Here is a 12112-nt window from a genome sequence, read left to right as displayed (position 1 = left end):
TCCGATGTTGCCTGTTTGAGGCTTTGACATACTCTTTCTTCTTCATACAACTCTCAAAATCCTTTGTTTTCTTTGTTGTTCCTTACTTTTGTCTTTCACTGGCAAAGCTGGGCGTCTAATGCTTTCAGCTAGCAAAAAAATGATCATACAGTTTGTGTATGCAGTCAATTCACCACTTTAATTAGCAAAAAGAAATCAGAATGCCTTCATTTAAAAACTTAATTTTCTAGATTCCGGAAGTTTGTGTGTAGGCAAGAAGATTTTTAACCTGGTTTCCTAGGGAAAGGAAATTCCTGCAATCATTTTTCACTAACCACCTCTGTTAATAACTTCAGGAACCTCAGTGTTGATCGCAGGCTTCAGGTAGGGCAGAATTCTTAGTTACGAAATTCACTGCTTCGTGAGCACAGAGAGGCAGATAGAAGGGAGAGGATTCAATTACCAGTCTGGATCCATGCGAGGTCAGCCCTTGTTGCTGGAAGTGAGAGGATACCTGTGGAAGAGAGTTAACAAAAGCACCAGCTGTGTGGAAAGGGCTGTCAGCACTGGGGCGCTGGTGAGTACCAGGACTCTAAACAGGAAATGCCAGTCCAAGCAAAGGTGCCCTTCAGTGCTGCTCCTCATGACTACTTCTTCTTGACATCCTTCTCAGGAGAATACCTCCAAATTGTAAACACTGTGCAAGAATGAACTGGCCTTTGCCTTCCCTCAAACATTGCACCTCTTCCTGTGGACTCTGGCTGCTGGCCCTCAGCCTTGTCTTTCTTGTGAACCCAGTCCCTCCTTTTTATTTTCTCTCTGCAGAGGGACAAGCCAAAGCACATTGTCCTGGGTACTACTGACACCGTCCTGGGTGTGTGTCTCCAAGCCATCTTACCTCTGCCAAGGCATTCTGGAATAGCTGTCTGGTTTCTTCAGGAATACACTGATAGAAACAGACACCATAGCAGGTGTAGATGGGCTTTGAGTCATGGTTGAGCTTTGGAAACTGCTGCTGCGGATACAGTCGTGTGTGTAAAGAGCTGCTGTTTGTATTGTGAAGTCATCACAGAAACATGGTAGTACCATTAGTGATCCGACAGCCAAGACTGTACCTTTTGAGATAAACTGGTTGCGTTGATTTTATCTGAAAGCACAGAGTTTGTTACACAAACAAAACCCAGTCAGCAGGAAACATGTTTTTCTGGTTGTGTCCTTTTGTTCTTTCAGGAGCAAAATTAACATGCTACAGTGTTACCCAGTGGTGGGACCATATTTAAAGTAAACCAAGAAAACTAAATCCAGAACAGCTGATAAACAAATGCTGAAGTTGGCTGCATGAATTATGATACAGTAAATGTAACTGCTAACAATCTTCTGATTTTAGGGTATGAAAGAGATGGAAGAATTCTGGTTTGGTTTGGCTGTATTTCTCAGGCTTCTTTGCTTTTTGTCTTGCTTTTTAATGTTAGATACAATATCCCTCTTCAGTTTCACTACAGGGAAACTCCTGCTGTGTAATATGTGGACCCAGTTCTGCAACATGGCATGTGTTCTGGAGTGAAGCTGCTTGGAAGTGGCACTTTCAGCATAGGTGCTTGCGACAGGAATACTGACTTTGATGTATCTTCATATAATCATGTCATAGAATCATGGAGTGGTTAGGGTTGGAAGGGACCTCACAGATCATCTAGTTCCAGCCCCCCTGCCATAGGCAGGAACACCTTCCACTAGAGCTTGAACATTGCCAGGGATGGGGCATTCACAACTTCTCTGTGCGACCTGTTACAGTGCCTCACCAATCTTGTGGTGAAAAATTTCTTCCTAATACCTAATTTGAACCTACCCTCTTTCAATTTGAAGCCATTCCCACTTGTCCTGTCGCTACATACCCGTGTAAAAAGTCCCTCTCCAGCTTTCTTGTAGGCCCCCTTTAGGTACTGGAAGACTGCTCTAAGGATTTGAAGATGAATATAAGTTGGTAAAGCTGCTTTCTATAGTAGTTTGCTGGTGACTTTTGAAAGAGGATATGCTGGCCTGTCCGAGACAGTTAAACACCTGCTTTCCTGTATGTGGGTACCTTTTATACTAATTCAGTCTGCTGTTGCTTCAACTTTTTAGTTTTACACCCTCTGCACTGTTGCTCTATTTACTGTTTTGGCAGTTAAATACGAGTAGCCATTAGAAGTGTGTTTCCAGCTATTCACAGAAAAGTAGTACATACTTAAATTAATAAAAAATCCCTTCCTTTTCTTAACCAGTGAAGTAAATTTCTGATTCGCTTAAGCAGATACTGAAATCTTTTCTATTGTATTGCTAGTAAATTGATGGGCTCTATACAACATCATATTACTGGAAATAGATTTGAAGTATATAAAGATACAATATACATATATTTTTAATGGTGAAAACTAATTTTGTGACATAATAGCTAAAATAAAGTGCCATGAAGCTGTTAGTGGTAAATTGAATTTTTTGGTATGTAATTTAGTGTAAATACTGGCAAGCTGAAAAAAGCCACCTCCCAAACAACAAACGCATATTCATTACTCATTCAGTTTAGTGGCACAGAGGCAGCAGTCGGCCGGGATATGCGTTTTTATGTCTGCTTCAATTGCACACTTCATTTATTTGGACATGGCATAGGCGGCTTTCTCTGTCACATGGCATCACTGCACGATTAGCAAGTTGTGCCCCACGGCAGCTGGGACGCTTTGCTGGGGCAGATGTTCTTTTCAGCTTATTCAGTGGCCGTTGTGGGTTGTTTACTGTTGTCATAGCTACCTACATTTCCATAGGAGCCGAGCTGCTGTGTGTAAGCAAGTGAATATAGTTATAAAAGAATCATATTTTGTTCTGTCTCTGTAACTTAACCATCTGTCAACTGACTGTTCGTGATGGATTTGGAAACCCATTTAAGAATAGCAGCAGCCAACTGATGATTTTTGCTTATATTTAAGTGACAATGGATAAGGATGCGAATAAGTTGGTGCTTCAGTGAAGTCCTAGTTTCTTTTTTTAATTTCCCCTTAACTGTAGCAGTTTGGCTGCCAACACTTTCTCAAACATCGCTGAAATCCCTGTCAACAAGTCAAAATGACTGAGTGTTGTCTTCTGCACCGGCTCAGGTGTAGGTGTTCCTTATGCTTTCCCACTCTACTGTCAGCTCATCCCTCTGTGTTCCTTCTAATTTGTGATGTTGCACTTGCTTTCACAGATCCTTTGTAATGCAATCTAAGTACTCTCCACAGAATTAAAGAGTGAATTCATGAGGCTAAGAGTAAAGGTATCGTGCACACATGAGTATAATTTGGTGACATTCATCACTGCGCTCTACTTAATAGTAGCAATGGGATCACATGCGAGTTTGGGGGTAAATTCAACATGTGATTAAGGAGCCCTCTGAATAATGAACTCATACCTCTTCACTGCAGAGATTTGGTTGAGCCTGTAGTTTAGCAACGGGGGCAAGAAGATTAGCCTAGTTGTAAATAATGTATTTATTGGTTGATTTTTCCAGATCCTGACATTGATGCTGCCACTGCCATGATGCTTTTGAATACTCCCCCTGAGATACAAGCAGGTTGTGAGTAGATATTTCTATAGCATATAGCAACATAGACATGTAAAGTTAATATTCTCTTTTATAAGTATACAGCACACCAGATCAAAAGAAGGATTTAATGAAGAAGTATAACTTCCCTTGTAGACCCTTACACTTCCTTGACCCTTAACATGAGTATAATTTTGTGTTATATATTACATTCTTTGTTACATGAATAATAGTAATCCATGATCTGTAATGTAAAAGAGGGGTTATTGTTATTCATGACATACACATAATTGAATAAATGCACTATTATCTGCACTGATAGAAAGACCCTGGGGCAACAGCCAGGAGAAATGCAGGGAGAGAAAGAGAGCAAGAGAGCGAAGGGTACATGGCATATGGTTTTGTTTTCATTTTGTTTTGATTTGACTCCCATCGTGTGAGTTACCACAGCCATCTGGATACTTTCCATTCACTCGGGCACTGTTTCAACTCCATCCTTACACACATCCTGCCCATTTTGCTTTTTTGCTCTGTCTGATGCAAAGCAGTAGGCAGGCTCCAGGGAGCAAGGAAGGGTCTTATTTCCTGCCAATACTGTTGCCCTTGTTCTGTGATCAGACCCAAGGTTTTGATGCTGTGGATTAGAGCATTGAAGCAGCCTTGGCGTGCGCTGTATTGGGCTGTGCAAATAGTGCAGGAATCATGCTGCCCCACAGAGCTTGCAGTGAAGGTGTTGGAGGAAGGGAGTACAGGAAAACAAACATGTTGCTGGTCAGCAAGCACGGTAATGCCAAGTGACAGGCAGCTCTAAAAAATAAAGGCAGAAGTTAAAATAGGAGCCATTATCAAACCTCTTTAACATCACCACTATTGTTCTAACTCAAGCAACCAAATCAAAATTCCAGGGAAGCCTTGATTAGCTTTGCACTTTGATACTCTGCCTGAAGAAGAGAGTCAGTTACCATCAAAGCAGTTCCTGTGCAGCCAGAGAAAGCTATTGTGAGCCTGCTTTGTGACCCTGCCAGAGAAATGCCTCTTGAGAAGCTCCTCTTGGGGGAGAGCATAATGTACCAAGAAACTGCCTATCCTGGAAGGAGAGGAGAGTGCTCCTTGTCTTCCTTTCCTAAGCAGACTTCAGGGACTCTTGTGTGGTAAAAGGGTGAGCAATCCCACAATGTGTAGGTAGAAAAAGGGAAAGATTTTACTGGGGAGAGGAGGTTATTGTAGGGCTTAGTGGGAAGAATAAAGTGAGAGATCTTCAAAGGATCAGAAATATAAAGAAACCAGATTTGTGAGGCAGAGAAATGGGGGGAAAGTTGGAGTAGAATGAGAATGCAGGGGTAAAAGGTATGTGAGAGAGGGAAGGAGATGTAAAGCAGTAGGTGCACAGAAAAGTATAGGGAAAACACAAGGATAATCTATACTCCTGGAGGAATTGGAGGGCAGGAGAAGACTGCAGACAAGAAAGAAAAGAGATTCATAGTAATCTGCATGTACTAAATACACTATAGGTTTTTATCACATGCACATTTGCCAGCATTGCAGGTGTTTACATGGAAGTGATTGGGAGACTTGGGCACTGTTGTTTCATAGAGATCATAGCTTGAAGGTTGGCAGATGTTTTTATTGCTATTTTAGTTTGTAGAGGTTGCTCTAAGGAAGGAAGTTCTAGCCACCTACAAGTTTGGCACATCTCTCTCCCCATGTCGCCTTCCCCATGGGCTGTTGTGTCAGGACGTCAGAAGTGAGAGGGGGGTGAAAGCAGAAAGAGGGGTTCTCATTCACATTTCTCCTCCTTGGACGTCCACAGGTAACAAGGCCTTCCTCTGTGTTTTTAAACTGAATTGCAGGATCTGTTCAGAAGTTCATGAATCCTTCCAAACTCTGTGTAGAACTGGCTGGTGCCAGAAGGAAAGGGCAGAAGTTTTAATCATAACCTCAGAGGTCCTCTAAATTGTAGAGGAGAAGTGTTTTACTGTGTGAGTGAACGGATACCCAAGGAAGATAATCAGCCTGTCCTGTGCATTGCAGTTGGATAACACTTATTATTTACCATGTTGGGTGAATGTTAGGCAACTTAAAGCAAGTTAATTACTACCACACATTAAGAAAAAATTGCATGAAAAATCACATTTTAAATTAGTTTTCAAATAAAAGGCAGTTGGGCTGTAAAGACTTCATCGCAAGACTTCATCATCTAGAAGCTCAGCATTCATTCTCTGCTGTCAGTGACTACAGTGATCTGTAAGTCAAGCTGTGAATGATCAGGGCAGTAAGCATGTTGGTACCGTTTGATCCCTTGAAGACTGAGAGTTGTGTTTGTTGTATCAGACTGTGGTGTTAAGCATATGCTCAAGCCATCAGGGCTGCAAAATGCCCCATCTTCTGAAGACAAGATCTGAAGAGGTAGGGTCACAGTTCACAATTTGGGTACAGGTGTTAATACCTGACTGAAAACCGCTGTTTGGTCTGAGAATCTGACTCAGAATGTGCCCGTTACTTCCATAACAGAGATGCTCACAGGAGGCAGAACCTGAGTTTCATTTCACGGTGTAACAACTTGACAAGTCAGAAAGTTTAGAACTCCAGTACATTAAGGCCTTTGCCTGTCTTGCAGACACTTAGCCGTTCATTGTGAAATGTGGATACCTCCAAAGTAGCTTGTGACAGCCTGGATTCATGTTTGTGTAGACAGTTACATGTGTTAGCTTTTGACTTTGAAGGCATTTTCTTGGATTAAAAGCTACCTTTTGAGCAGGATAAAAATCTGTGCTCATCTGGGCAGTGTGGATGCTAAAAGCGTCTTTAGGATGAAGCTAGCTACAGCATTATTTAAAATCTTATTAAAATCTATTCCTTTAATATAGCCTGTCAGAAGGGAATCCCATCTCAGTGACATCAGAAAATCCACAATAAACTATTCCTGCTTTGTAACAGTTTGATTTATTAGCTTTACATTTTAAATGACCATTTAAAATTCCTTACCTGTGTGTGAAACACTGCTAACAACCACACATTAATCCTAAAATCAGCTTTTGCTTTGACAAGAAATCTTGAAATGGTGTCTGAGCTGTTACAAACATTGCTTACTGTTTTACCGCAGTCACACCGTGCTTTAGTTTTCATGCAGAAATAAAAGAGTGAAACACTGTCACTTGGATTATTTTGTGTTTGAGGGGGTTTTAGTTCACAGCCTTATGAATTTGATTGTTAGCATTGTAACTAAAGTTTGGAAATAATGCACTTATAGTTGGGGTGTTGACATCAGAAGTCAGTTCCTAAAGTATTAACACTTTGTAGTATTCTCACAGACCAAATATTTCTAGATTGTGACTAAAGGCAGAAGTTCAGATTACCTGTTCTGTGCAAGGCTCTACTGAAACATACAGTCCAGCTGGCACCAAGAATAAAGCATGAAAGCTACTGTGACATGCTAAGAAAGGGCATGTAGGGACATAGTTTTAATACTTTTATTTGCTTCAGTGCATGGAAGTCATTGTATTTCATCAAATTTTGAGTGGTTTGATTATGTTGAAAAAGAAACTGCAACTTGGACACCTGCTTTCTTCAGTAGCAGCTGTCACAAGTTGTAAATACTTTGGATTTTATTAGTAGCCGGTACATGAATATTAATTCCAAAATACGTAGCTTGCATTGAAAACTGTGTGTTGTCCTGCAGGACACAGGAGCCTGGCTAGGCCATCTTCAGCAAGTTGCGTCAAATTTCTGGGCCTCTTTTTTCCCAGCTGGGAATCCAGTTCACAAGAGGGGACAGAGGAAAGGAAGGTGGTGAACAAATGGTAAAGCTCAGTTCAGAAGTCATGGCTCCTAACTCAGTGAAGCCTGTGGGTTAGTTTTGTACAAGTGTGCAGATTTTCAGTACTTCAGTTCTTACCAATGTCTTGAAAGTAAATTTTACCAGCTGTTACTCCAGTGCAGCATTCGCGATTCTTACAGAATGTCGTGTCATGGGCATGTTGTTTAGTATTGCCAAACCACTGTGTTTTGCCATGAATAAAATGGAGGTTGGTCTTGGTGGGTTTGCAGTATGTTTTGGTTTCCTAAGATTCAAGTCACTATAAGCGTTTTAAGTAGCAATACCTTCTTAATTGGTGAGGTCATTCTGAACTTGGAACCACTTCCTCTTCAGGAAGGACCAGTAAGAAGGGAGTGTGTGTAATGCATTGCTGCTGCTGCTACTGAAACAATGCTGCATCAAAGGGCTTATACTGGAAATCTTGATTTAATTCAAGAAGCTCCTCACTCAGTGATATTTTACATAGCTTCGAATTCATGAGTAGTTCTTTGCCTGTTGCTGTATAATTTGGGAATTGCACACAAATATGAGTACTTCATTCAAGCTGGAGGTTAACACTATGGACATCTATAAACACTGCTCGGAGAAAGGGTTTGGGTAGAAACCAGGGCTCTCAGCAATTTCAGCTTTCTGTTTTCGATATTGCTCGCCCAGGTTAGCTGGAAAGTGGTGGACTTAGGGAGAATTTGCGGCACTGGATTTGTGGGTGATTCCTTACAGCAGACAGTACTGTGGTAAAGATGTTTGGGAAGATATGTGTGTGCAGTTTTGCTGGGTGCTTCTTAAAAAGCAGGCTTTCCAAGGGTGAGATCAGTGTCTCTCTGGTTTGGAAATCTTTATTAATCTTTGTCTCAAAGCATATGAAACCTAGAATAGATAAATACATTTTAAATCTGGTGGTAGGAGAAGCAGTTCCTTCAAGAGTTCTACTAATATTCTACCTCTAGACTTCTAAAATAGTACCCTGATGAAATTTGCCTTTTAGGCTAATTCAAGTGGATTGTGTATATGGAAAATATATTTACAGGAATAAAGACAAAAAATTGATACAGAATTGCCTTAATAAAAGACAGAAATCCTCCAAATAGGATCAAATGGCTCGATGTCCGGCTGGAGACCAGCAACGAGTGGTGTCCCACAGGGATCAGTGCCCCTCAGGGATCAGTGCTGGGACCAATCTTGTTCAACATCTTTGTCGGTGACATGGACAGTGGGATTGAGTGCGCCCTCAGCAAGTTTGCTGATGACACCAAGCTGTGTGGTTCGGTTGATACGCCGGAGGGAAGGAATGCCATCCAGAGGGACCTTGACATGCTTGTGAGGTGGGCTGATGCCAACCTTATGAAGTTTAACCATGACAAGTGCAAGGTCCTACACCTGGGTTGGAGCAATCCCAGGCACAGCTACAGGTTGGGCAAAGAAGAGATTCAGAGCAGCCCTGCAGAGAAGGACTTGGGGGTGTTGGTTGATGAGAAAATGAACATGAGCCGGCTTCAGTGTGCGCTCACAGCCCACAAAGCCAACCGTATCCTGGGCTGCATCAAGAGGAACGTGACCAGCAGGTCAAAGGAGGTGATCCTGCCCCTCTACTCTGCTCTCGTGGGACCTCACTTGGAGTATTGCGTGCAGTTCTGGTGTCCTCAACATAAAAAGGACATGGAACTGTTGGAACAAGTCCAGAGGAGGGCCCCGAGGATGATCAGGGGGCTGGAGCACCTCCCGTGTGAAGATAGGCTGAGAAAGTTGGGGCTGTTCAGCCTGGAGAAGAGAAGGCTGCGTGGAGACCTCATAGCAGCCTTCCAGTATCTGAAGGGGGCCTACAAGGATGCTGGGGATGGACTCTTCATCAGGGACTGTAGTGACAGGACAAGGGGTAACGGGTTCAAACTTAAACAGGGGAAGTTTAGATTGGATATAAGGAAGAAATTCTTTACTGAGAGGGTGGTGAGGCACTGGAATGGGTTGCCCAGGGAGGTTGTGAATGCTCCATCCTTGGCGGTGTTCAAGGCCAGGTTGGACAGAGCCTTGGGTGACATGGTTTAGTGTGAGGTGTCCCTGCCCATGGCAGGGGGGTTGGAACTGGGTGATCTTAAGGTCCTTTCCAACCCTAACTATTCTATGATTCTATGAAATGGAACATGCTGTTTTCTTTGGTTGTTTTTATTGTGTATGAAACTTGATAACTATAATGTTCTGTTTGTACTGCTGTAGGCAAGTCAGCTTCCAGCCTAACTTTTTACATCAGAAAATGATAAATCATGGACAGTAGAATGTTTCATAAAGCTGTTTTTGCTGATGATTCTGTATCAAAGTGGAAATTGGCAAAAAACATTTTCAGTACGGTTGAAACTTTCCATTCCAGTTGCTGGGATTCTGGGTGGAATGGCATCCTCAATTTCTATTAAAGAGGCTTCTTCCCCTCCCAGTCCTCCCTTCCCCAGTGTTTCAGTGTTAAATCATTAAAGTGAGGAAATAGAATTGGAAAGAAAACTTCTTTTTATGAAATACTTTATACTTCTTTCTCACTAGTTCTCATATTTTGATTTAGCAGCATGGTTTAGTTTGTTGTCGAGCAGTTCCAGCATCACCAAATTGAAGACTCTCTAGCCATAGTTTTCTACTTAACAAATAATAACTTGGAAGATTGAGTTATTTTTATTAAATGTCTTTAGACAAGGTATGAGTTTGATAGGATTATCAAGATACACTTCTTTTCCCCCCCACCTCATATTCTTGTTTAGAGTAAATGGCTTGGGTGCGTCCTTGATTTGCAGTTTGTTAGGACTACAGAGTCTGGCATTTAAGAGCTTTAAAATCGTCCTTAAGCAGTAAAACAGAAGATGTTAGGCAGATGGTGTCAAACTTATGCCTGGGATAAGAGAGTTGAAGTGAATAAAGTTACACATTTGGCAGATAACATTTGCTTTTGGCAACTTCTTATGTCCCATCAATTACACATCATTAACAATTTCCTATTTTCAGTTCTTGTAGCCTGAGGTACAATATTCTGCTAAACACTCTCCTGGAAGAGAGATTGGCAGAAAAAAGCTGAAGCTGACAGATACTAGCAGAAACTTGGTACCTCTTGTCTGTAATGATTTCTTCTGTACTACAAGAGATGGGTCAGGAAAGAGAGCACTGAGATAAATGCATGTGCCACATGATGACGGAAGAGGCAGAGAACCAGTCTGTCCCTACAGGATACCTTCATACTCTAATATTCCAGTTTTTAAATTTCATTTTCAATGAAGACTATTCAGTCTTCCTCAGTATTCTAAATATTGGCTACCTTAACCTAGAAAGTATAATGAAGTGTATGCTTATTTCCCAGATGACGTAAAGAATGCATTTGTTACCCCTTTCTATTTAATTTCCTTGCACAACAAATCACTCTCAGCACTGATACTTTATTTAACTTCCATGTGCCAACATTTATCCAAGAAGTCGGTTTCCATATTTAGTGAGCTGTTGGGGTGTCAGTGTGTCTGACTCCATCCATTGGGTATTTCCGTTCTCCATTTCAATTTTGCTAGATTGCTATATTGTATGTTAGACAATCAAACCTTCAGGGAAGGACCCAATCTAACATGGTTTTGATTGTAGTGAAGGTCTTTGATGAGGCTGTTAATCTTGGCTGCATGGGGGAAGTTTGCTTCACTCACACACATGCTTGCAAGTAAGAGATTATGGATGCAGTCTGCCAAGGGATGTGATAAAAGAAGTCCATAGTTGGAAATATTTTACTCGGCTCATGTACACACAAGACCATACTCTGAATTGAAACGATACTGCACTGGCTGTGGAGTGATCAGGTACTTGAGTACTGGCTATAAAACAACAATGGATTTTTCAGGGCTTCTGTTGGATCTTTTTAACACTACCTAAAAGTAGTTAGAGTTTGCATGGATTCAGATCATAGTATGTTCTTCTACATGGCATTCACTTTATTGCCTGTTAAACTGTAATGTAGAACTTTGCTACAAAAGACAGATTATTTTCCATCTTGGAGAATTTCAGAAATGCAGTCTTGATTTTTGACATTGGATGAATTGCTTCTCTCTGCACTTAGCCAGTGGAGACTTGAAATGCCAGCAAATCCTACTCAGGTTGTGGAATTCCACCAGAGCAGCATACGGTCCAAAAATAATTTCCCTATTCATGAAGCAGATTAGGGGCAGATTCTCTGTACACAGTCCACTCCAGTGGAGGTGTTTCTGGGGCTTAGGCTTCCTGAAAGCAAAATGAGATCCATTGCCTCCTTGAAAACACTGCAGTGGTGAAAGCCAAAAGGTGAATAATGATTTTGTTGTTTCAGGCTCTTTGTGTTTCACCAAAACATTTTGTAAAACCTTTATCAAAAAAGATGCACAGATCTTTTTGCATTGTTTTCTTGAGCTGAGTTTCTCAGACATAAATGTCTCTTGGCACTTGCACAGAAGAGGTGTAAATTACATTTCACACTTCTGCCTAGGAATTGGGAACCATGTAACCTGCCTGTGCTGTTGGTTAAAGAAGTATTAGAAAAGAGGAGTCTGGACTGTAAAGTGTTAGTCCAGAGTGGCACTGATTGATGATATGGCTTAAAGTAAATTATCTTACCCCACACCATGAATCTTCAATCTAAAATATAAATACCTCACCTCAAAGTATGGTTTTGAAACGTAATTAAAGCTTGTAAGGCGTAAATGTATCTTTGGAATAAAAGCACCACATATTTTCCAGTAAATAATCCACAACCCTTTGAAAGTACCAACATCTGGAAA

General features: G+C 41.3%; 1 protein-coding gene across 7 annotated transcripts in view; it reads left to right on the top strand.

Annotated features, from left to right (window-relative positions):
• Positions 1–12112, top strand: part of FOXN3 (forkhead box N3) — a 223139-nt gene that overhangs the window by 189493 nt on the left and 21534 nt on the right. For 4 of the 7 annotated variants that reach the window (XM_080618998.1, XM_080619001.1, XM_080618997.1 and 1 more), the window contains one exon: positions 3500–3565. The exons of 1 other annotated variant lie outside the window; for it this stretch is intronic. In XM_080618998.1, coding sequence (XP_080475124.1) covers positions 3500–3565 — 66 coding nt within the window. The remainder of the gene's footprint in view (positions 1–3499; positions 3566–12112) is intronic. 2 more of the 7 variants (XM_080619002.1, XM_080619000.1) reach the window with 1 other exon arrangement.

The sequence above is a fragment of the Psittacula echo genome (genome assembly GCF_963264785.1).
Source record: "Psittacula echo genome assembly, chromosome: 5".
Classification (NCBI taxonomy): Eukaryota; Metazoa; Chordata; class Aves; order Psittaciformes; family Psittacidae; genus Psittacula; species Psittacula echo.
This window is presented reverse-complemented; position numbering and strand designations above follow the sequence as displayed.